At 37.1% G+C, this 26,217-nt stretch overlaps 1 protein-coding gene across 6 annotated transcripts in view; it reads left to right on the top strand.

The window, feature by feature from the left end:
- The window catches only part of LOC308189364 (dynein axonemal heavy chain 5-like), a 155,269-nt gene that overhangs the window by 103,283 nt on the left and 25,769 nt on the right, over positions 1-26,217 (top strand). For all 6 annotated transcript variants that reach the window (XM_080579329.1, XM_080579331.1, XM_080579330.1 and 3 more), the window contains 11 exons: positions 1,609-1,803; positions 4,699-4,854; positions 5,110-5,292; positions 8,533-8,703; positions 9,083-9,461; positions 10,612-10,883; positions 12,845-13,009; positions 15,351-15,618; positions 20,382-20,503; positions 21,660-22,007; positions 25,357-25,545. In XM_080579329.1, coding sequence (XP_080435455.1) covers positions 1,609-1,803; positions 4,699-4,854; positions 5,110-5,292; positions 8,533-8,703; positions 9,083-9,461; positions 10,612-10,883; positions 12,845-13,009; positions 15,351-15,618; positions 20,382-20,503; positions 21,660-22,007; positions 25,357-25,545 — 2,448 coding nt within the window. The remainder of the gene's footprint in view (positions 1-1,608; positions 1,804-4,698; positions 4,855-5,109; positions 5,293-8,532; positions 8,704-9,082; positions 9,462-10,611; positions 10,884-12,844; positions 13,010-15,350; positions 15,619-20,381; positions 20,504-21,659; positions 22,008-25,356; positions 25,546-26,217) is intronic.

Genomic DNA, 26,217 nt, shown 5'->3' with positions numbered 1-26,217 from the left:
TTGTTTCTGTGCTGCTAATGTATCTGCTTTTCTCATATAGACAGACTAGATACAGAATGTCATAATTAACGTGTTTCAAACCGTAATTACCATTCTGTTTAGATAGCTGTTGTTAAGGACAGGACTATGATTTCAATGACAGTGTATGGAATAGTGTTTTAATTTTTTTTTCCAGTGAATTAAGTACTCACAAAAAGCAGCAGATGGGCTTCTCTTGGTACTTCACACCACAGGAAAGAAAGCAGCTTTGCAGTTCAAGCAAAAGGCTTGACATCTGCCTTACTTTGTCACAGACTAACTGGTTGTGGGTGTATGAGTCATTTAGGCATAACAATTTAGAGAGCTGTTTAAAATTAGCTATCTGTCTTTGTAGTTAGGCGTTTAAATAAGTTTCAGAGTCTGAAACTTCCTCCTGCAGTAAAAAAAAATACTACTACTAATAAAAAAGAAAGTAAAAGCTTTTTGGACCCTACTCATCTGCTTTAGGAACTAAATATGGCTTATATGGCTTTAGGTTCTGATTGCTGAAAATTTTGGCTATTAAATTCTCTACTGTCCTTTTCACAACTGGAAACTGGATTCTTAAAGTTTCTGTCTTCTGAAAATGGCTTGTGCTCCTTAATTCGAATTCTTCAATAATAAGAGAAAAAAAAAATCAAAGAGGTAAAAAAGCTTTTGAGTCTTGTAACCACTGATATTACTAACTTGTGATTATCACAAGTCTTACAATATTTGAAATCTTGTCTTAGGCATCAGCTGCTAAATTATGTGATTTTTGTAAGATTCCCAGGCTTTTTGTTTCTTTTTAGACATGTTTGTAGAGAAAGGTTAAAAAATTAGAATTCTTGAGTGAAAAGTGAAAGGAGCAAATAAAAATCATTCAATTTTATTCTTTTTAAACTCACAAATTTATTATTGTTATTATTTATTTTTTATTTTTTTATTTTAAAGAGCTTGACTTATGATTTTAGGCACTGTTTTCCTCACATACACGTTCTTGAGAGGCCAGTCACTGTTCCTAGTGAATAAAATAAAGCAGGTTGGTCATCAGGGGCAATCAAACTTTAGGAAAATACATGAGTTGGGAAGAGTTCTGACCATAGCAACAGTAACTTTCCACGATAGCCCATGGTTCAAGTCCATAACATATATCCTCTTTCTCCTCTCAGTCCACCCACAAGCCATCCCATACTCGTGTACATGGCTGGAAGGCACTTTACAACTTTATAGCAGTATGAAGCTCTTCTGACAGAGACAAGCCTTCCTAGGCCTTCAGCCTAGCAAGAAAAGAGTTTGCCAACACCAAAATGAACTTGTCATTAGATATTGAACTGGCTTCAGAGTTTCTCCAATGCTATTGGTCCCTTTCTATGGTGCCATTCATGTCTTTTAAGAATTAATAGACCCTCAAAGCTTGAACAGAATTCGCTTTCACTATTACCCCACTTCAAAGGTTTAGTCACTGATCTTTGAAGAAAGATAAACAGTAACTACCAAAAACATTCTACCATGCATTGTGATCAGAATAAGAATGCAAGCCTTCCGTCCAACATTTTAGTTTAACTCCTCTAACTGCTAGTAATTTTGTCATTACGTATTTTCTGTTAGGACCTGAATATTACTGGTATGCTTGTTGACAATGCTACTGTTGGTGAATGGAACCTCCAGGGTCTTCCAAATGATGACCTTTCAATTCAGAATGGCATCATTGTCACCAAAGCATCTAGATATCCTTTGCTGATTGATCCACAAAGTCAAGGAAAGAGCTGGATTAAAAATAAGGAAAAGAATAATGGACTCCAGGTAAATACTTCATTTAAAATTTTTATGTGTCTGTTCTTTCATGTCATAGTTAGCAATGCAAACTATTTTTCCATCTTATTTTGCCCATGTGTTACGATAATTTGAATCTGATGTTTCTGGTATACGGCTAGACAGAAATTAAAATAAGACTGATGCAAAATCTGTGACCTATCTGTATCAGGGTGAAATAACTTGTACTGCTTTGATGTTTCCCAGAGAGATAGTTTCAGGAGAAAATTGGTATTATCTGTTATGTAATATGTATTTTTATGATTATTTTTTAAATTACTTTTCATAGAGAAAGAGAAATATAGGGGAAAAGTAAATGACTTGCAAAACTAAGACCAGAGAGTATCAAACAATCAATGCCACATGGGTATAACACTTTAGGGTGAGCATTTTCAGATGACAATAGGGAAAAGAAAAAGGGAGGAATTAGAAAAGGAGCATGGCAGCCTGAGGCAGAATGGAAATCTGGTGATATTTGAGGCATATCAAACACAGAGTCCAAATTTCAGCTGCATCTCGATGACTACATGCATGTGATAAAAATATGTATTGCTTATTTTATCCACCTTTCTCAGTTTCTGTCTAGCAGTGCATCCTGCTTGGGATCTCTGTCTTCTATTTATTCAAAACGTTTTTTTTTTTTCCTTACAATCAGCCTACCCTCCACACTTTATTATGCCAATAAAGATAAGATGGATCATGATAAAGATCTAGAAATATAATATATTTTCAGACCAGATCAAGCATGATACTAAAGACTTAGTTGTTAAAGTATAAAATCTTTCCTACAACTGTAGATTATCACGTGAATACCCTGGTATACTACCTTTACTCAAAATGAGAGTGGTGGATAAGGAAAAAAATGAGAAAGATGGTAAGAACGGGAATATCCAGAGAGCTGTTTACATCATGGTGATGTCATGAGTTAAATCTTTAACCTTCCATGGCTGGGCCTATACTTATATTTTCTACCACCCTTAAGAAAGGCCCAGCATTCAATCCCGTATTAAATGCATTTTCTGGTAGATAGAACATGCTCACAAAATGGTATAGAAACATAGCTAGCAACAGGAAGTATTACCTGAGAAGAGAGAAAAAATAATAGAGAATATTCAAAGATCTTGAAAAAATAGATGTCTTTATTAAAAATATGAAAGAAAAAGCTCTCCTAAAACATGAGAATTTTAGTCACAAAATGATTCAGGCAGTTTGTGACTGCGTGAAACCTATTGTCTTACGGTAGATTACATGGCTTCCTCTAAATTACATTAGACCTTACTTTGGCCCCCAAAAACTAGGTCAAGAAAAGCTCACGTGAATATTATTTCTGAACAGGAAATAATAGACAGAATAATGTATCTCTTATTCCACTGCTCTCGAGACTTGCATCTCCTACTCAGGATTTCAGAGAGCTGCCAAGCTTAGGGCAGGAGAGACAACAGTAACTCTCCCTGAGTTAGAGACCTGTACTGACTCTTTCTACCATGTTGTACCTTTTCCCCCAGTAGTTTAAAGCGTCCTTCCAGCTGCAACTTCAGTTCCCTCCCTAAAGTGACATTGAGCCTGTTTTGCCTACCTTCCAGGTGGCTGCTTTAGCCACTTGCTGGCACACACTTATGGACATCATTGAGCCTCCGTTTTCTGGTCCAGTAATTGCATATTCACCAATGCAAAGACTGGCAGATTTCTTCTTTCCCCTATTCATACTTTTTGTACGCTATAGGTGATGGTAACAGAATAGTGTCTACCAGGCTTGCCTTGTGGTCACTATGCACAAGTATACAGCATATGAAATCTGTGAGTCCTGAAGGGTACTCTCAAAATTTATGTGACTTTGAATACACACACGTGCAACCTCTAGATACAGAGGAAGTTTTTTTTTTTTGATGAAAATTCAGCCAGCAATGAGCTTTTAGACATCTTGTTTCAGCTGCCAGCTGTGTTGGAAGAATCTGAATTCTCCCCCTGTAAAGTCCAGGAGGAGCAGGGTTATGTCAAGAATCTAAATATCCAAGTGTTTAGATTATGCCTATACATCTGGCATATTGTATTTTGCTGTGGTCTTGTTAGGGTTATATTCCTGGTCAGTCAGACACTAACTTCATCCCTCAGTTTCATTTGGACTAAAATTGCACTGTTTTGGTTGAAACAAGTATGCCTATGTTACAACAAAGCTAAAAGTACATAGTGGTGGAATATAGAACCAATTTTTAAATAATACACTGTTTTAAACCCATGTAATTTGCCTCTAGATATTGTAATTATACCTTTTTCGAAGAGTATTCCCTTCAAGACAGGTACTTTATTTTAAAAAGCATGTCTATCCTAGCTTGTTTTCTGGTTAAAAAAAAATATTAAAAAATCATGGGATAACAGATGCTTGGAAAGGCTATCCAGTACTCATCTCAAAGGTATATCTTACAATTATTAACTATAAATAAATGATAAAGAGTCTATGTGATTTTTAGTAACTTTAAGACTTGATATTGTGAAATAGAAACTTTATTGGAAATTCAATATCTGATACGAGATTGTAAGATTGGTTCCTGACTGAACCCTATAAGTATTTACCTGCTTCACATTAGTGTTTTGAACATAAATCCATTAATACTTAAAAGGTATTAAGATGCTACAGTAATTAGATAGATAGACTGATAACTAAATATACAGACAACAGGGAAGAAAAACAGGAAGTGTGATCCTCTGTTCTGTTAAGCTTAAAGCAAAACTTCCATTCATTTCAGAAGAGGCAAGTATTGCTCCCTAGAATGTAATCATTTGTGTAGATATCCCAGGAGGAATATTCTTCCTGAATACTGCAACACATTTTGTGCTGTTTTCTTTGTGTTTGCAAATGCATGCTATATTGTGAACCAACCTTCCTAGGTTACAGCTATGAACCACAAGTTCTTCAGAAGTCATATAGAAGACAGCCTGTCCCTTGGCCGACCTTTGTTAATAGAAGATGTTGGAGAGGAACTTGATCCTGCTCTAGATAACATCCTGGAAAAAAACTTCATAAAATCTGGTTCATCACACAAAGTAAGATGAATCGTGAACATGAAAGTAAAAAGACAGTAGGACAGATGTCGGGTATCTGATAGTCTGGATGATGTAGAGATTCACATTTCTGCAATACTTAAAAAGATCAGCAATGAACTACTGAGTTTTCTTGTTTGTTCCCCTTAAGCAGAAAGTTTTAAAAGTGTAAATTTTTTTTTTTTTTTTTTAAAAAGATCGTATCTATTTTTCACTGATGAAATTACTTTTGAAAATTGAGTCTTTTTTTATTTTCAGGTGAAAGTAGGTGACAAAGAGGTGGATGTGATGAAGGGGTTTACTCTTTATATGACAACAAAATTGGCTAATCCTGCATATACTCCAGAAATTAGTGCAAGAACAACAGTGATTGACTTTACTGTTACTATGAAAGGGTTGGAAGATCAGCTCCTTGGCCGTGTCATCCTCACGGAAAAACAGGTATCTAGTAATTTGCAATATTTGTTTAGAGGGAAGAATTGTTCAGTATTTGCACCGTGAATATATATATTTTATGTCTTGGCTGAAATTAAATGCAAGAACAAAAATGTGCATTTAAGTTTATTTTTCTGTGTTTTTGCTGAAGGATAATGTGGAGCTGTTTTTTAATTGAATGGGGAGACCTCAACAAACATTTGTTTTAAGATCTGGCCTTGGAAAGAGAAAAAAGAAAATTATTCATTAATAATGCATCACAGGCATATACATGACATATATGAAGCATCTTTATTCCTTTATGTATAGCAAATGCTCCTTGTTCAGTCAGAAAACTCTTTTATTTCTGAATTCTTTTTTTAAACTTAATTTGAATTAGATGAAAAAATGCTTATGAACTCATACTACTTTTGCCAGCCATGGTCTAGTGTGCAAGGAGATATGAAATTTTTAAGGAGTCTTCAGCACTGACTTGACCCTGCTCCTACTAAAATTTCCATTGATTTTTTGTAAGCAAAATGTGAGGAAGAAAATCTCCCAGGTGTTTCTCAGAAGTTTTATTTCAAAATACAAAATCTGAGACATCCATCCTCCAAAATAATGTGATTCCTATTCTTAAATTGTTCTTACTTCTTTTTGTGTGATCTAATTTAACAGCCTAGTTATCCAAAAACTTAGAAGTCAATTCATTACAGGCACTGGGGACAAGTTTTTTAATCTTTTATTTTTTTTATACTGTGGCAGTCAACCAATAAATTGTATTGTTCAATTACACTAAAATGAAATATTTGTTTCTTTTCTCATTAAAGTGAAAGCAAAGAAGTTGCATTTCGTAGCAAATTGAACAGCTTATTTATTTCAAATGGAACATTTCATAACTGCACTTTTGTGAGGAAAGTAACAAAGATTAAGGTATAGGTTAGCAGAGCTGCTGCTTCCAGTAAATAACACAGACAGGCTTGCTTATGTGAGAGCCATTCCCCACCTAAGGGAATTCATTCCTCCTCCTTCCACTTTGCAAGAGCATGTTCTAGACAGTGTGCTTTAGTGGTGCTGTCACTTTCTCCAACCAACATCTTTCCCTTTTGTTCATACAAGCATTTTCTGACGTACAGACAAGCCTAAGAGACTTTCCTTCAGCCTGATGGTCCCAACCAGAGGCGAGAAAGTCATTGCTATGCCCAAACTTCCTGTGAATTGTTTCATGAAAACTGAGAAAGTTACAACAGCAGGTAATGAGGAAAAGCTATCCACAGGCAGCGTGGGACAAGTGCTCAGGGTGTAAAACTTTTAATCTTTACTCCAGTAGATGTCTATGTAAGTAAAATTGAACAGCATCAACAGGAGTGTCTGGGAGTAGCCCAGCTAAGCTACTTGTAGCATGGTGATTATAGACCTCTGATGAGAGACAGCGGTTTAAATCCCTCTTCTCAAGACAGAAGTGAAAGTGCTTTCTCATGGCCTGCATATAAGCAGTTCTACTTTTAAAATCTCAAATAAAAAGTGGTATGAGTACCCTTTAGTTTCCCTTCACACAGAGACCCTCTGTGAATTTTGTTGTTGTTGTTTGTTATTGTTTTTCCTAGACAAATCTAGTACAGCATTCTTATTGAATGTATGTAGTAACACCTAGATTGCATTTTGGGAAAAAAAAAACTATTCTTCTGAAAAATATTCTGGATGAATAGCACTGGATGTGCTATGCATCAGCTGAAGGGAACTGCAAGGGTAATACCTGTTTAGTATTAGCACTGGTTGCTGCACAGGGACATGGTTACTGGTGATCCACATTTATTAACCTATTCATTTAGCAGATATGAAGAAATCACGGTTGTTCTGTCTCTTCTGTCTCAGTAACAGAAAAATGTCCTGCCACAGATAGCCAAAGCTGATGGACCTCTGATAAATTTAGTTCAAAGACAAGACAGAGCATTAACAGAGAATCTGAAAAACAAGTTCTCTGTTACAAACAAGAAGACAAATTTCTGATCACTGAGCTAAAGTAATAGATTAAAGGAGCCAAGGCATTCTTAAAGACTGTTGTAGTCATCAACGGCATATATGATCAAAGAAGTATTTATTATTCTCAGCTTTAAAGTTTTTACTCCCTAAATAACAAAAAGCCTGTCACCTGATATATTTGCTTATTTTCTGAAAGACACACTTTAAAGGCTTACAAATAGAATGGGTGGGGTGTCTGTGCTTAAGATAAACTTGTCCATAAATAGAATTTAAGTATGTACTTAAATGCATGTTCTAATCTTGTTTGTGTTAATGAAAGAGGAGAAAATGTGGAAACTGAATCTGAATGACTGAAGCTTAAATCATTCTCTTCTTTTAGGACATGTTTATTTGTAGCTTCCACAGAGGTACATAATATAGCCCTAGAATATATTATGAACAGTTTCCAAATAAGAAGTTTGTGAGAGTGAATAAATTTGTCACTCCTCCTTTGAAATACAAGAGAGCCTCTCCTGTACTCTATAACTGTGTACATCTTCTTTTTATCTAACTTGGCACATTGTCAAGAATGAAAATAAACTGAAGCCATAGGTGTAGGTAGACTGGTATTATTAACTGCCTTTTCCTTACAGAAAGGTTGACTCGATTGATTAAATAAAGGTACCCGGCAAGGGTGTCTCTGAGCTGTGTTGGACTGTGCAATATAAATGCTTCATTTCACTTGGCATTGTGTTGACTTGTCTGTCATTGTTCACTTGCCATTGCCTGTCTTGTAGAAATAGAATAAAAATTCCACATCACATAGATAATAATTGTTGTAGTATTTCCTATCTTCTAAGCAGTAGGGGAGTGTATCTTACAAAGTCACAGGATAATAGAAATTAGAAAAGGAAAAGGTCATCCAGTCAATTTCCCTAAAAATGTAAAATCGGTCCATAGGATGCATTTTTCAGTCCTTTGTCTGATTTAATTTTAAGTACTTAATGTAATATGACTCTTATCATTTCCCATTGGAAACTAGTTTCAGTGCTTTATGCATCTTACCACGAAGAAGCTTTTTTGGGGCAATTCAAATGCTTTTTCACTCCTCAGTGTGCTGCATCGGTCAAACAAATGTAGTAGACATAAATTGCTTTAAAATACAGAAATGTTATATACTACAGAAAAAGCAGGAAACCCTGCAATCTATCATACATGAAATCATGTTTTCTGTGTCATTTAAGGCATCTTTCTTTGAATTAATCTCAAATATTCTAATGAACATTTCTGATTTTCTGAATACAGGAACTGGAGGCAGAAAGAGTCAAACTGATGGAGGAAGTGACATCTAACAAGAGGAAAATGCAGGAACTTGAAGATAATCTACTCTTTCGTCTAACCAGTACAGAGGGCTCTTTGGTTGAAGATGAGTCTCTGATAGAAGTCCTAAGAATCACTAAAACAACAGCAGAAGAGGTGAATATTGAGTACATTGCAGATACATTTTGTAAATGTAAAGATTATCTGTAGGAAGATCCTTTTTTTTGGTTTTGTTTTTCCATTTAGAGTTGCTATGTAGCATCTGACTTCTTACAAATAAATGGTAGAAACATTACCATTTTTCATCATAAAAATATTGCAGAATTAAACTATTACCTGGATACGGTCGCATATTCCAGACATACCTTGCAAGCGAACACATGAAGACACAATGCCTCTGTTAGAACACCGATTGAAGCAAAGCTTGACTAAAAATACAAATGTGATCTTAATCAAGACCTTTTAGTTTTGCTTGTGCAGTATAAATCAAAAGTGACGTGACTTAATCTGCATGGTCTTTTCAATTAATTTTAAGGTCAGTGAAAAATTAAGTGTAGCAGCGGAGACAGAGGTGAAAATCAACACTGCACGTGAAGAGTATCGGCCTGTTGCTGGTCGTGGTAGCATCCTTTATTTCCTAATTGTGGAAATGAGCTTGGTTAATGTCATGTACCAAACATCCTTACGGCAATTCCTTGGCATTTTTGATCTATCAGTGGAAAGATCTCAGAAATCTCAGATCACAGCAAAAAGGGTACTATATGTAATTGAGCATCTCACCTATGAAGTCTTCAAGTATACAGTTCGAGGGCTGTATGAAAATCATAGATTCCTGTTTACATTGCTTCTGGCACTGAAGATTGACTTGCAGGCCAAGAAAATTTCGCACAATGAGTTTGAAACACTGATCAAAGGTAATTTCTCTTTAAAATCTGCTCTATTTACATATGACTGTGAACTGCCTAATTCAGATTTTGCACTGCTTACAATAGCAATATATTGTATCCAGTAGAAGCGATGATTTTTAACCGGTGAATGAATGCATGTATATTGCACAACAGAGGTTTACAATATAAATTTAACAAAATGAACAGTATAGATTATTCATTGTCAAAATAATGCTAAGATCAGTTATAAGGCTATTTAACTGTTTTGCATTGGATAACAGAAAAAAACATTACTTTGTAAGAGGCTGGGTGATTTTCTCCTGTGTACCTCTTTTTCAGTTCCCACATACCTTCATCTGTGAGCTTGGAGACAGTCAGAAAAAATCTCTTTTTATTGCTGGCGAGCAGGCATATGAATGCATTAGAACTCTGTATATTAAAGTGTCAGCATAAAAAAGTGGAAATTTGTTACATATTGTAAAACATTGTTATATGTCAGCTCCACTACATTATGCTGCCTCTGCATGTCACTGCTAAGACACAATGACAAAGAAAAGTTTTGGTAAAATTTATAAAGTTCTGGTGGAGGTGGATTTCACTGTCTCCAAGATAAGCACAATCACATACCAACATAAGTTCGACAGCGTACTTGCCATCTAAATATATCAGCTTGTTTTGCGAACACCAGTTTAATATTCAGCTGTGGCTTGGCTGCATAAGAGGTGCAAATGGGCACAGTGCTGGAGTGGTGTGTGAGCTGAGAGGTTGTTGAAGTTACACAGTTCTGGAAATGGGTGCATGGTGTGCTTTCTTGTTCTGTAGTCTAGATGAAGGGGGACTGGGCTAACCATAGGTCATTTCCACATCTGGTCTGAATGCTTGGGTTTGAGTAATCTTTCTGCTGGGAAAGTATTACTCCAACTCTACAGATGGATAAAAAGAAGCTCAAAAAATACTGGGATATCAACTTCGGGAGGCACTGAGACCATTCATCATTTATGACCCCAATCCGTCTTTGTTAAATAATTCCTTTATGCACACCATAGATCTCCATGTCTTGGTTTGCAAAGATTTTTACTCCCTAAATAACAAAAATCAATATTTTTGATTACTTGTTATTTTTTTCTCTTTTATCAATTTTATTTTTTTTCCTATACGATGCTTTTTTGCTTTGCAGGAGGTGCCAGTTTGGATCTGAATTCCGTGGAACCAAAACCAAAAAAGTGGATCCTTGATGTGACATGGCTCAACCTTGTGCAGTTGTCTAGCTTGGACCCTTTTAGTCAGCTTCTGGTGCAAGTTGTTAGGAATGAGAAGGCTTGGAAAGCTTGGTTCGATGCAGAAGCACCTGAAAAAGCTGTTATTCCTGATGGGTATGACAGCTTACTGGATCAATTCCGTAAACTACTCCTTGTCCGTAGCTGGTGCCCTGATCATACTGTTGCCCAAGTAAGATAAGCTTTCATACAGTGTTTATGCTATATGGTGTCTCCTGTAGAACTACTAGTTCTAAACTTCTGTCCTCTGACTTTGTTTTTATCATAATATTTGTTGTAGAATGAAGTATTTTGAAAATGAGAAAGATTTTTGAGGTCCTTCTAATATACATGAAAGAAATATTTAATTTATGTAGTTGTAACAAAACATTGTACTTGATGTGTAAGAATGCCAGTCTTTTTGTGTGGTATTTCTTAAGTGGAGCCATGAAACTTGTGAAGCAATTACATTTGTCCAGAGAATTAAAAGATGCATCCCTATTTCTTCACACAAGAAGTGGAAAGAGAACAGCTCACGTTGATGACAGTTGCAATAAAATAGCTGAACTGTTTACTTACCTGTAGCTCCATGCTGAGGAAGTAATAATTAAGACTGTCTCATTGCAGATACAGTAAGAGAAACTGTAATGGAATATCAGTTTCTCAACAGGATGAGATATTTCAATTTTCTTTTCCATATAGGTTTATGAGATGTTCGAACCTATCAGTATATCTTATTTTCAATTTTTTTTTTCAATCTTCAGCTGCACTGAAAAGTAGTACTTCTGATTTTCTTCCATATCTCAACTTTACACATTAGACATTGTGATAGCATCCATGTTGTATTTAGGGGACACCATTTTTTTCAGGGAACTCTTCTTCAACAAGTTCCATGGGGGATCCATCCTTCTTCCCTTCCTATTCTGTAGCTGGCAAAGGAAAGAAGTATGGGAACTCCACTTACCACAATTTAAACAGACCAAAATAATAAAGCTGCTGCTGCTTATCCATCAATACTTATATTGTCTTGCAACAACCATCTTTGAGACAGAATGTCTCTGAACAGTAATTTCAAAAAGTGTAATTGTTTTAATTGTTGAGGAAAAAGGAGATCTTTTTTGTTATTATTTTCTTTCTTATTATTATTATTATATTTTTATTATTTTTTTTCTTTCTTTCTTTTTGTTATTATATATTTTGTTATTATTTTCTTTCTTTCTTTTCCTACTTTCCCCAAACATTATAAGGTTTTACCTCTCTTAACTAGGGCAGAAGTCACACTTAATAGTGGAAAGTGTATTGATTGATGTATTTTTTTTTTGGAGCTGACATCTTCCTCAGTCCCCTTTGATCTTGGGTGTTTCTCTCTGTAATGCTCCTCAGAATCTGTGCTAGTAGTTCACACAGTTGGAGAATCATGGCTCTCAGAAAAGTCTTTTATACACCAGGATAGCTTAGAAATCCTTTTACAAAATGTCCATGCAAAGAGGAAAATAGAGGCATAAGGAAGACTGAGACCTTTAAGTATAAAGTCCGAGCTGTGTTTATATTCTGTAGAAACAGATACTCAGTGTGGGACTTGAATTGGGTAGCCATCAGGCAGGAGAATTCTGTTTGCATTTCCAGCAAATCTGTGGAAGACTCTAACTGAGTCAGTTGAAAGATCTGTCTAGTCTGCTGTCCTGTAGAGCCAGTGCCAACAATACATTCATGGAAGAGCTAAGAATGGGGCTGCTATAAGCATTCTACCAAGCTTTAGCAATCAGTAATTCAGGAGCAACATTTTGGTTGTCCTCAGCGCCAACAGTGGATCTATTTTGCATGGATTTCTGTAGTTCTTTTTAAAAAAACATTTAGCATACTCAAACAACAAAGTTCACAGAATGGCTGCTGTGTGAACAGAATTCTTTTGTTTCTTTGAAGTTTGCTACCTGAGAATTTCAATAGTTGCAACCTGTAGGACTGTAACTTTTCTTTTGTTAAAGTTGAAAATAAAAGTTTAAAAAGTTCTTGTCATCCAGTGTGTAGATATTGGTAAATTCCACATCAATGATTATTGGCAAATAAAAAAATAAAGTGTGTATATATCTATATCTATATATATATATATTTTTTTTTGGTAACTTGTGTTTTTGTTTGTTTGTTTGTTTTTAGGCTCGACACTACATTGCAGAATCCCTGGGCATGAAATATGCAGAAGGATTTATTCTTGAGATGGAAGCAATGTGGACAGAAAGTGACTGTCGAACACCTTTGACATGCTTTTTATCAGTGGGGTCTGACCCCACTGAAAATATAGAACGTCTTGCAAAATCAAAGGTATCCTTGAGTCCATGTAAATGCATTAGCTGGTTCAGATTGGATTCCTATTTTCTTTCATGGCTTATAATACGAATACAAATTTGAGTGTCAGCTTTATGATAGTGTTTTCTGTCACCTGTTTGGCCGATCAACATAAATGGACTCGTAGGTAGTTCCTTACACTGTCTCCAATAGGAATTAGTTTCTGTAATCAATAAAGAGAAAGAGTGGCTCCTTTGAAAGCATTTCAGAGTACATGATTGAGCTGTAACTCTGACTTGCATCCAAGAGCTGAGTATTTCAATCCCACTGGCCATACAAGGGGGCAAAGGATGCTAACCTCCTAACAGAGTCACTTGAAGTCAGCCAGTCACTTAGTCATTCTTACAACTGGGGGAACAAAACTCTCCCATTCCATCAAATCTTAAGCTAGACCTTAGTTAGTTTAGGAAAGTGCTCAAAGATAGAAGGTGCTCTGCGGCTGACTGTTAAAAAAAATCAGGTTTTGCTGTCATTCCAAAAGTATATTGCAGTGAGTAGTTTTAAAATACTTTCATGTTTTAAGGAAGAGTGTATAGAACAACAAGAAGTCAGGCTGCAAAGGTGCCAAAGAGATTACCTGGTTTATTCATGCATGGCGTACTAATGGCACCCCTAAATATATTAGCAATATAAATCAATCATTTGCAGTTGGCAATGTTCAAATTCATGACAAGAATGTATTTTTCACCCTAACATTTTATTGTTCGGATGTCTCCACAAGAAATTGAAACAGTATTTGTGACTACTGAGCTATATAGACTTCTTTATAAAGCAGGCAAACTGTCTTAAAACTAGCTGGATTTCTGCCCCCTATGAATTTCTACCCCTGCTGGAATTCAACACTCTGAATTAAAATGAAATTAATCTTATCTAGCATTATAACATTATTAAAAACACATATTTTAATTATTATACAGTTTGTTTCTTAGTTTTGGGACCTTCAGCAGACCTGTCTGGGACAGTTGAGGTAACTAAAATTATAGTATTTTCATCTGCATGGTGCATTAAGATGACACATATGTTGGTCTCAATTCACTATTTACAGAAATATTCTGTAGGCAGATATTTTGATACAATTATTTCAAAAGGAGTAAAATGAGGACAATCCATAATGAAAAAATATTTTTTCCTTCTCTTGATGTTTCTATAACATCTACTGATTGTACATTTGAGAGGTAACATTGCTGAGAAGAGCAAGTTATGAGCATATGCTTTGTTAGGCAATACTGAACCAGCTGAATATCTATGCAGTCTGCAGGGGTAGTTGTAGTGTCTGACTTAGAGAAGTGCTAGCTATACTCAGATACTTCTCCTTAGAACAGATAAAGTTTTTGCTCCTTCAGCACATGGCCAACTCCACAGCTTATTCAGCTTTGCTTCTTTCAGGTTATTTAGCTTCTCTTCTTTTAGCTGCATTTTCAGTTTTCACTGATCTGAGAGAAGGATATAGCTTTTCTGATCTTTGGTGTTTTCTTCTTCTTAAATCTTTTGCCAGGATGTGGAGGATCATATGCAGTAGCTGCATTTATACTATTAAATAAAATCAGGTCAGGGCCTGTTCTCTGACTGTAAGGTCAAGTGACCTGCCAGCTTGTGTTCATATGGTTAAGCTTTCTCTCTCACAGCCTCATCCACACTGTTTAGGACTGTCTGACTTTCTTTCTTTTTGGTTTCACAGCAACAGAGAGTTCCTAGAAGGAAAACTTAAAGTTAACTTTTGCAGCTTTTAGCTAGTTGAAGATAGGCCCAGATTGATAGGTCTTTATGCAGCTCATGGCTCACAGCAGAAGAGATAGTCAGCTCTAGGTCTGGAGCAGGAAACTGTCCATGAAACTCAACTCTGTCTTTTCATCAGTTCTTTGCCCACAGCTTCATCTGTACCTACAATGTATATGGACTAATATACTCAACTGGGCTTGACAATTCTGTTTTTTCCCTGTTGGGAATCAGGCAGCCAACCTAAGCCAGGGGACTGCTTATTTAACAAGAACAGTAAGAACTATAAGGAAGAGGGAGTTTTGCCTGCATATTACCCTTGGACTTGTATGGTCCTGATAGCAACCTGATCAGTTTGTCTTTTTCAGATCCCCTTTTGAGGGCTTTTTTCATCTTCTGTTTTTCTGAATGACTGCACTTGGAGCTTTGTACTCTTTTGCTTACTCTGTTTTAGTATAACTAATCTCCACTGATTTGAGAGGTTTTCTTTGTGGCACAGTGTCACTACATACTGGCTTACAGAAGCAGTAAATCATGTGGCTAATCCGCTACGATAAAAAAAAATAAGAAAAAAAAAAAAAGCTTTCTTTTTTCCTTCCAGAACATTCCCTGTCGTGCCATTTCAATGGGTCAGGGCCAAGAAGTCCATGCAAGGCGCCTGTTAAATCAGTGCATGCAAGACGGAGGATGGCTTCTTCTACAGAACTGCCACCTTGGCTTAGAGTTTCTTAGTGAATTAATGGACACCATCACCACAACAGAAACTATGAATGAAGGTTTCAGGACCTGGATCACTACAGAGGCTCACCCAGAGTTTCCTATTAATCTTTTGCAGTCATCTATCAAATTTACTAATGAACCACCTCAAGGTAGGAAAACATGCTTTTTTGGAGGGGTCTAAGCTGGGGGGGGGGGAGCTTGATTTTATTTCTCCTCTGTATCACTGTAATCTGTGCAATGTTTTAGTCTTTATTCTCTGTTGTTTCATTAGCTAAGTACAGCACTATGTTAGTCACTCTTGCAATGTATAAAGCATGACCCTTCCAGGGAGAAAATGGATTTGTTTTGTAACAGAAATTGATAGTGATTTTGTTGTTTGGGTAGACCCTGTGGATCATGTCAGCGGTCCTTTAGTGCATGCTTAGTGCATGCCATCACTCTTTTCATGCCATCCTGTTAAACCCAGCCAAAGATGCAGAGAAGAACTGATCCTATGCTCTACTGGGTAAGGAAATGGAAGGGCTCTTCTGAACATTCAACCTAACCCTTCCTAGTTGCAGTATGTAGCTGTGGCTGTTGCATCTTGTTACGTCATCTGGCACTGCTGAGAAGAGTCTGATCCCAGCATCTTTGTTACTGTCCTTCAAGTATTTGTGAGTAGTTACTGAATCACCCCTTAGCCTCTGTCACTGCAAGACAGTAAATAATAAACCATGGTAGATCTGGATACTGGGGTTTACTTAAGAACCAGTGAAATTAGGGCTTTTAGGCAACATGATTATTTTAGACACTTTTTCATGCTCCCACAGCCACACAGCATTGCACTAATTTGGTCTTGACTTCCCCTCCCATCACAGATATCACAGCTGGTCCAGGAAGGTCAGAGAGAAAGTCAGCAGGAAGGCATGCTGGTTTCATGCTGTGTAGCTGCATGCAGCTACCAGTCTTGAACATTACTGGCCAAGGTCCCTGGGCATCCTCTGATATTTGTCTTCATATGTCTCCTCCATCTCTGGGACCTTGACCTACTTCTGGGATGTTTTCTTTGGCTAGCATGTTCTTTTTGTGCTTTTCTGCACTGTTAAGTCTTCAGTTTTCCTAACTGTAATAGTCTATGAACAGAGGCACAATGTGTGATCAGCCTCCTGACTGGTAGTTGTGACTTACATCATTCTGACTCAGCCAATTTTTGTAGCCTGTACCAGTTACAGCTGCCAAGTAAAAGGTTTATGCTTTAGAGTTTAAAATTTCAGTTTTGGACTGTCACTGTCCCACATATGTACACACAGTTATCTGCAGCTTTTCAGTGTTCACAGTTTAAGCTGTTTTTTGCATACCTATTTTTGTAGGTCATGCACTTTCAGCACCCCACCACATTTATAGGCTTCTCCCATTTCTCTTGTATGCCGAAAGTGGATGTTGTGTCTGAGGGGAAGCCTGACCCTAAGGAAAAAGTGATAAGAACTTCCTTTAATCTTCTGGCTATGCTCCTTCTAAGGCTGCCTACTATCTGGTTTGTCTTATTGGCTAGGAGAGTGCTATTTTGTCTTGTAGTCATCCTGGCATCTGCAATAACCCTGAGGTGCTTACCAGTAGGACTCGGCCAGTTGGATCCCAGCTTGTGCAAGTGCATGGAGTTAGTCTGCCACAGTTGTTGTTGAACTTCATGCAGGTTCTGTTGGCCAAGTCTTCAACTTTATACAGATTCCTCTGGACTGCTGCTCTGCCATTTGGTATATCAGCTACTCTTTCTATTTTAGTATTGTCTGCAAATTTGTTGAGGTTGCCCTTTATCTCCTTATTCAAGAAACTGATGAACATACTGAACAATATCTGTTCCTGGTGTACTTTTCCTCTTTTTCTGGCTGCCAGAAAACTGTAAGCCATTGATTACTTACTAATCTTTGAAACTAGTAGGCAACCTGCTGGCATTCTATGATGAGGTGATTGGTTTAATGGATGAGGGACAGCAAACAGTGTTTTTTATCTTGACTTGAAAAAGGCTTTTGACACGGCTTCCCATAACAACCTTACAGACACACTAATGAAGTAGGGATTACGTAACTGGACAATGAAGTAGACTGATAACTGTATGAAATGCCAAGCTCAAAGGGTTTTGGTCAGCTGCACAAATCCAGCTGGAGAGCAGTCACTAGTGATGTACCCTAGGGATCAATATTAGGGTCAACAATGTTTTAAATTATTTAAATGTTTAAAATTTAATATGTAATTTATATATATATATAAATGCTTAAAATAAAATGTTTATACTTTTAATTAATAACCTGGACAATGGGAAAGAGTGCAGCCTCAGCAAGTTTATAGATGAGACAAAGTGGGAAGAAGGGGTTGATACACCAGATGGTCATGTTGTTGTTCAGTGGGAGCTTGACAGGCTGGAGAAATGGGCTGACAGGAATCTGCTGAACTCAACACAGAGAAATGCCAAGTACTCCGCCTGGGGAGAAAGAAATCCATACAACCGCACACAATGGGGCTGACCAGCTGCTAAAGCAGCTTTGCATAAAAGGGCCTGGAGCTCCTGATGGACATCAAGTGGAACATGGGCCAGCAATATGCCCTTGGAGCAAAGATGGCCTGCAGCACCCTGGGCTGCATTAAGGAGATCATTTCTGGAAGGTGGTGGGAGGTGATACTTCTCTACTCAGCCCATGCTGAGAGAATACCTGAAGTGGTCTCTCCAGGTTTGGCCTTCCCAGCACAAGAAAAACATGGACATACTGGAATAAGGTCAGTGAGGCGCCACAAAGATACTGAAGGGATTGGAGCAGATAAGGAAAGGCTGAGGGAGTTATGATTGTTTAACTTTGAGGAGAGAAGGGTCAGGAGGCATCTTATCATTGCATATAAATGCATGATGGGAAGGAGTAAGGAAAACTGCAAGACATCGGTGCCAAGTGAAAGAAGGAAAGGCGATGGACTTAAGTGGAAAGCCAGGAAATTCCAGTTCAGCATTAGAAAAATAATTAACCCAGTGTGAGGGTGGTCAAATACTGGAACAGCTTGTGCAGAGAGTTTTAGAGACTCCATCTTCAAAACCCACCTAGATAAGGTGCTGAATGATCAGCTGGAGTTGATCCAGCTTTGAGAAGGGGTGTTGGGGAAGGTGACCACCAGAGGCTCCTTCCTTGCCTCACCTGTTTGGTGTGATTCTGTGTGATACGAAAACAGCCAGTTTTTTTAAGTAGTCTGTAACCTATTGCTGTCCTGCTGTTGACTGCCGCTCTCTTACCCAAATTATGTTGCTATCTGCAGATGTCATTTATGTATTTATAGAAGAAACTTTACTATACTGCCTTATGTCTGCTCATTGTGTATGATGAGGGAAGGCTGTATTTGTATTTTGGACTCTGGCAGAAAGAAATCCTTAAGTCTGACACTCTTTTAACTCTCTCATTTTTGACTGTAACACATTAATTTGCCCTTCATTTATATGTGTGTTTTACCACTGATTTCAGTTAATGAAGTCTGTAGGAGCTGAGAATTTTTATCCAAGGTCAAATTTAATCCCTCAGTCATTTAAAACTCTTACTTTCAGTATTCATCCTCCTTTGCACTTTAGTAAGATTTCTACAGTGTTTGATTGCTGTAGAAGACGCTTTCCGTGTATATACTTCACCTTCAAGAGCAGTCTCCTGATAAAAATTTCTTACCTCTTTCTCTTCTCTTCCACCCTTTTTTATTCAGCCTTTTTTATTCACCCTTTTTTATTCATTATTTTATTTTAGTTGCACTGTGATCCCTCCTTATCATTCAAATCACAAATCAAATCTATCAAATGACAACACCCTATAATGCCAAGAAGCAGTGTTCTAATCCATACTATAGCTTATTTACAACTTGCTCTTAATAACAGAAATATGCCTGGGGTAAAATTTAAGTCAAGATTAAATATAAACAGTTTTAGTGTTCTGATACTGTCCTGCTACACTGGTAACATGATGTGATAAGATTCTTTGCTTGATGAATTCCTCTTGATTCTGGAGCTTTATTCTAATAATATGTTGAAAATGTGTTTCCTTGAATATTGTTCTGCAGGATCTTTGTGAAATAGGAAAGAAGCAAAAAGTCTCCTCTTGTATCACAAGAAGTACAGTGACTTGGCCATTCTATTTACTGCACTTGAAATCTATCTTTTTAGTCTTGTGTTAAGCTTATTAGGTGGAAGGTATCATAAGACAGACCTGGTGTGAGTAACTCACGCTTGGTGTTGTCTGGCAATGGAGAGACTATGCTTCAGTAACACTGCCAGAAAGCATCTGCTATTTACATATTCCATGGAAGCTGAAATTTTGTCAGTAACATCTGCCTGAATCTGTTCCCGGTATATGAAGCTTCAGTGCTCCAACAAACCTCCCCAAGTATTAATATTTCCACTATGAATTTAGGATCTTACCTCATCTACTTGGTGCCAGTTTAAGAAGCTGCATACAGAATTTTGAGATTGCTGTAGGAATGGAATCTAAATAAATTATCTTTGGTAGAACCAAATTTCATTTTATATGTAAATATTGAAATACAGACTACTGGATGTGCAGTTTCATTTGACATGTTAGGTGTCTTTGTCAGTCGTTGAATAGTTATGTTTATTATTCAGTTGTTACTGCTGACATTTGGAATATGGTTACTTAAGTGCAATTCCTTCTGGATTCCAGAATTTAATATAATCTCCGGTCTGTCATCTTCTACATGAAACAAAATGTAGTTGAACTTTGCCTGGTATGACCAGCTGAACAGATAATTGATTCAGAGGGATTATTTGAAGCTATATATAGCTATATATAAGATAATAATGTAAATTGGAGGAGTGAATCCTCCTTAGCAGAAGTTGGAGTTATCAATTCCATACATTTTTTTGCTAATATATAACATTTTTATACTTATTTTCCAGGTGTGAAAGCTAGCTTAAAACGAACATACTCTGCTATTACTCAGGATCACCTAGAAGTGAGCAACATGCCACAGTGGAAACCACTGCTATATGCTGTAGCATTTCTTCACACAACTGTTCAGGTTTCAAATTGTTTCTTATTCTTCTGTCATGAAGCCACGTTTCATTTGTTAATTAATATGTTAGTAATGAAAAACATATCTATATGTAAAGCCTATATTGGCAAATTAATATAAACAGAATAAGAAAGAAAACACGCCTCTATTACTGCACCTGTCTGCACATGTTGTTCTTGTCCCTCCAACACGGATGGTATTTCAGAGTCAAAAAGGACAGTCAACCAATTAACAGTTAGATTACTCTTCTGTTAAAGTCTTTGGGCATGACTGTGTGATCTATCTTTTAACTAACTGGTTTGTACTAATACTTTAAACCATAAAAGCACATTAAAGAAATTTACAGCTTGGAGAGGAAGACCCTAGTCTAGAAACTACTGCTTTCAAAATGAGAAGGGGTGACGAGGTAAATATAAATCCTTCCTTCACTGAAACCTACAGGAGGAAATGAAGGTGGAAGATGGTTCTGGGTCTTGCTGTTCAGGAGTTCTATTAAAGAAAGTGCTTGATGGATTAACCACAACTTTTCATTGTTCTCTTGACAGATTTTTCAGCATCCTTAGTTTATGTTTGTTACCTAGTTAATTTAATTTTATGGCATCCATGCTCTGATCCATTGTGGTCCAAGTGGCAGCCTGTGGTGTGCTTGCCTTTGGATCATCTTTTTGGAGGTAATTAAGAATATTAGATACTGCTCTAATATCCACATACTGCTAGCTGCATCTCTAAATGAAGCAGCTTTTTCTGTCTGCACGTGCAGGGGCTTCACTGGTATGAATGTCCATAAAAGAACCACAAAAAATAGTCATGGCTGATGGATTTTGGACATCCTTTCCTAAAACAGCACCTTCATTTTTGAAATTAAAAAAATACAGTTCTAGACTCACAGATTCACTGCACTTAAAAAAGAGGGTATTTTCTCTGTGAAAATGTTTATATTCCTCTTTTTTTGCTCATCTCTGTCTACTGATGATAATAAATGAAGAAATATTTAAGTACTAGATAATTAATCAAGCATTTGGCCTTGTATGCATTAAGTGATTTTTTTTTTTTTTTTTTGGTGGTGGAATACAGCCCAGCATATTTCATGTATTTTTCTGCACTCAGTCTTTTCTCCAGAATTAGTATCTGCCTTTTACCTTTAATTCTGTCTGTCTTACAGGAAAGAAGAAAGTTTGGTCCACTGGGCTGGAATATTCCTTATGAATTTAATCAGGCAGACTTCACAGCCAGTGTGCAATTTGTTCAGAATCATTTGGATGACATGGACATTAAACGTGGAGTGAACTGGAGCTGCGTTCGCTATATGCTTGGGGAAGTACAGTACGGTGGCCGCGTAACTGATGACCTTGACAAAGCACTGCTGAATACATTTGCAAGAGTATGGTTTGGAGAGCATATGTTTAGTGACAAATTTTGTTTCTACAAAGATTATATTATTCCAAAAGGGAAAACAGTTGAAGACTATCTCCAGTACATAGAGCAATTGCCAGTGATTGATACACCTGAGGTAAAATATTTTGAAGTATTAAAGAGTTTTTATCAGAAAAAATTGTTTTCCAGAGCCATGAGTGTACAGGCGGAATTAGCAGGCAGATCAGTAGGGGTACTTTTGTAGTGGGTGTCTATTAAATATCTGCTAAGCAGGAAGATGAAGTAGATGTTCAGACACTTAGAAGAAGTCTCACATTCATGTGCCCTGGTCCTGTTGGGCAAGATACAGACTTACTAGAGTGAGTCCAGCAGACGGCTGTGAAGCTGATAAAGGGACTGGAGCATCTTTCATATGAGGAAAGGCTGAGACAGCTGGGACCCTTTAGCCTGCAGAAGAGAAGGGTCATGGGGAGATCTTATAAATATGTATAAATACCTGTTGGGAGGGTGTAAAGAAGACAGAGCCAGTCTCTTTTCAGTGGTGTCCAGTGAAAGGACAATAGGCAATGGGTGTAAATTAAAAACCAGGAAATTCAGTCTGACCACAGGAGAACACAGTGAGGGTGGCCAAGTGCTGGCACAGGTTTACCTGAGAGGTTGTGAAGTTGCAATCTTTGAACATGTTCAAAAACCCAAGTGGGCACCATTCTGGACAGCCTGCTCTAGCTGAGCTGTTTGAACATGTGGTTTGGATTAGATGACCTTGACAGGTTCTTTCCAAGCTGAACTTGATTTTGTGACTCTGCATGGGATAGAGCAGACATGAGTAGAAAGAATTAATGAATAAAAAGTCCGTATAGTCTCATTTTACAAGTTATACTTAGGACATTATTCTGTTATGAGGACAGGGAGAGATGGATGTTGTCATGAATTGATGGAGTAAGGTGCAGGGTAGCTCCTGGTTGCAAACATTTTTACATGACCCAGTGTGTGTATACTGAAGTGGTCACATTCACTGGAGGATTGCAACTTCCTATTCCCACTAATACAGTTACAGGTGTTGAAGTCAGTTAAAATTGAAATAGAAATGAATGTTATGGGTTTCTGTCTCATTGATGTTAAGTTGATAAATGCCTTTATGGGTAATTTCTATTAAAATTAAATAGACAGGACTGAATAGAAAAAAAATGAATTTCTGCTACTGATAATGTACTGGGTAAGAGGCTGAGAAGATTCCATGCTCATAAAACAAATTTTTCAAGGTTTGAATCTCTGAAGGTAGTGAAAGCAGATGCAAGGGCATTTGTGCTGATAAAGATGCACCTTTTACCATTGACTTTTATGTGAATAGGATGAAGTCCAAGAAAGCAAACATGTATTTCTCCTTCACATTTTCACAAGTTAGAAAGAACATGTCTACTTTCTTCTGTCTTCTAAAATCTGTCAAAATTGCTCATGGCAACCTTTAACCTTTTAAGCTCTCAGTTGTCTTTGTTCCACAAAGGATATTGTGCTAGTCAAAACAGTGTATCTTTGTTTCCTCCCCTTTCCACTTTTTGTTGAGAAGGAAAGATTGAATAAGTCTGATTGCTGTATCCTTGCTCTTTTGAAGAAATTTCAACCTCTGATCAGAATAAACACTGACTTCTGAAGAGGGTGATTGAACTCAGCAATCCCTTTGAAAATGACTTTGATTTCACAGGGGCATAGAGCATTAGCAATTGGTTTTGAGGATTTATCAGGCTGAAAAAAAACAACTGAAAGACAGAATCCAATGTCACTTTTTTAATCAAAATTTGCAGAGATTTTGGTTCACAGGGAATGAGAAATTGGGCTCCTTGATTAATTTACAGGACCTCCAGGACACTGCTCCACCCATTGTTTTACTTCTCTGGTTTCTGTGATCATATATCACTTGCATGAACACCTAGCAGCAGAGATTTTTTTCAAAGTGTAACATCCCTGTCTTTGTCAATATTACCCCAGTTATGAAATTAGCCCTTGGTCTAGCACTGCAATTTACATTCACGATAGAAGATATTTTTTGTATTTCTAACTCAGGCTACAGCATTGCCACAAAATCTGCAACAACAAAAACAAACAAGCCCTTATTCTGCAAGAGCACAAGCAGAAAAGAGTGTATCTTCAAATGTGTATGTCATCACGTGATGATAGAATATGAAAGCAATAAAATGCATTGATATTTTCACTTTTTACAGCTCTAAGTATACAGGTTGAGGTAACTGCTGTCTGTAAAACATGTTAAATCCTGCTTGGAATCTAATTCTGTGCTAGTTTTTGTCCCACATTCTCTCACAGCCAATAGTAGGTCTGCACTGTGTTCTTTGTGCTGTGGTGTAAGGGTCAGATCCACAGATTGTGTATATCAGCTTTGCTAGCTTTGACACAAGTGCAGCCACTTATATCCCTTGCCTTTAAGTTTCTAGATTTACAAACAAAAATACTGCACATGGCCCTTTTTGTTCTGTACTCAAAGTGTGTAAATATTGATTAGTAGGAGTATCTTCTTAGAATATGCTAATTCTAATATACAAAACCACATAACATGAGACAGAAAATTGCTTGGCATCGGTGCTCAGTTTGGGGGTAAGCATTCCTCATTGTTGGATCAGTGGTTCAAAGTTTGTTAGAGATAATTAATAGCTATAATTCAGTGAGAGCTTGTGAAATAAGTTACAGTCCAATTCCTCCTGGATGAAAGTTGCAATCCACCTGACAATCAAAGACTTGCTGATATTTCAGCAGAGGTTTCTGAGAAAGCTATTATCATTTAAACAAAGGGCAGCTTTGCAGTAATTCTCTGCTAGATGTATCTTCAATAAAATAATTCAGTTTCAAAAGAAGGAGAAGTAAGGAATGGAGGACTTAAACCGAAAATAGCACAAAACATAAAATATCCTAAATATTATCACCAGTGATAAAATCTCTGAGTACTTCAAATGTGGGCAGTGTTCTATTCACTGTGCTTCATGCTATATAAGCCTAAGAGACTGAGTGAAACAAAATGTATTAGAATTGGCAGTTGGTCTGATTGTTAGGGACATCTACTCGAGCAGGTACAATAGTAGTAGATCTGTAGAGAGAAGTTAGTGGTAAGGGGTCAGTGTCTGCATACGACATGTTTCCAACAAGCTCTAGTCTCATCCAGTGGAAAGGAATCAGTCTGTGTGCAGCATGATCCGAAGCCTGCTTTGTGATAACAATCAGAAGATCAGATCAAAACCACACTCATCGTTTGAATGAAAATGCAGTTGTAGATGCAACCTGTGTTAATGTTTCTGTATAATTTGGGCTTGGTTCTTGTCCGGTTAAATGGGTGGACTTCCACTGACCTGTTCCTGTCTATTATGTTATAGAGCTGTAGATTTTCTTCCTTGTTTATCTGTATTCATGGGTTCTTTCAGTGATAAATTTTTAAAAGGAAAATTGCAATTTTTTCCTATTTTTTTCCCTTTTTCTTTAAGGTATTTGGACTTCACCCTAATGCAGATATAACTTACCAGACTAACCTGGCTAACGAGACATTGAGTACAATAGTAAGCATCCAGCCCAAAGACAGCAGCACTGGAGGAGGGGAAACCCGAGAAGCAGTGGTGCAACGTCTTGCTGATGAGATGCTGGAGAAGTTACCTCCAGATTATAACCCTCATGAGGTATGTGCTGCTTTAGAGATACAGATGTTTTATGTATGTATGCATATTCATGTTTTATGCGTTTTATTGTGCTTCTTTCTTGAATTTAAATGACACGTTTTAAAAACCTCCTAAGATTATGCATAGTGCTTCAGAAGTCTGTTTTGGTTTATCATCTAAATAATTCCTACATCAGAAACATATATTGCAAATACCATAGTCCACTTAGTGAGTTACCTTGACTCAGAACAGCCATTGGAGACTTCAGAAGGTCCTCTCCCTCCTCAGTAGCTTAGAGGAGGATACCAGCAGTTATACCTTCCAATTTACCTACTTTTATTAGGATACCACCATTATGAATAGTGTCTTTTATCACTGCCCTTTTTTTTTTTTTTAAGTTTGAGCCATAACAGATGTATTTGTCAATATTTTCTCACATTTTCAATTAACAGTCTTATTAAATGAAAAACTCCAGCACAAAGTACTCTTTCATCATTTTGTAAGTGTGGATCTGGTGTATTACCACGTGTTTCCTGAACAGTAACTCTTGAAACTCCCCCTTTCCATGATTTTATTATTTACAACCGTTTCTACTGATAATGCTTTTTCCCCTGCTTGCAGTCCATGCTTCTTGTAGACTGCCCAGTATGCAGTATTACAACTTGTTTTGTTATACTGTGTTTTCTGCACAAA

Source organism: Anser brachyrhynchus, assembly GCF_964034855.1.
Source record: "Anser brachyrhynchus genome assembly, chromosome: 2".
NCBI lineage: Eukaryota > Metazoa > Chordata > Aves > Anseriformes > Anatidae > Anser > Anser brachyrhynchus.
The sequence above is the reverse complement of the archived record's forward strand: the minus strand, read 5'-3'. Positions and strand labels throughout refer to the sequence as shown.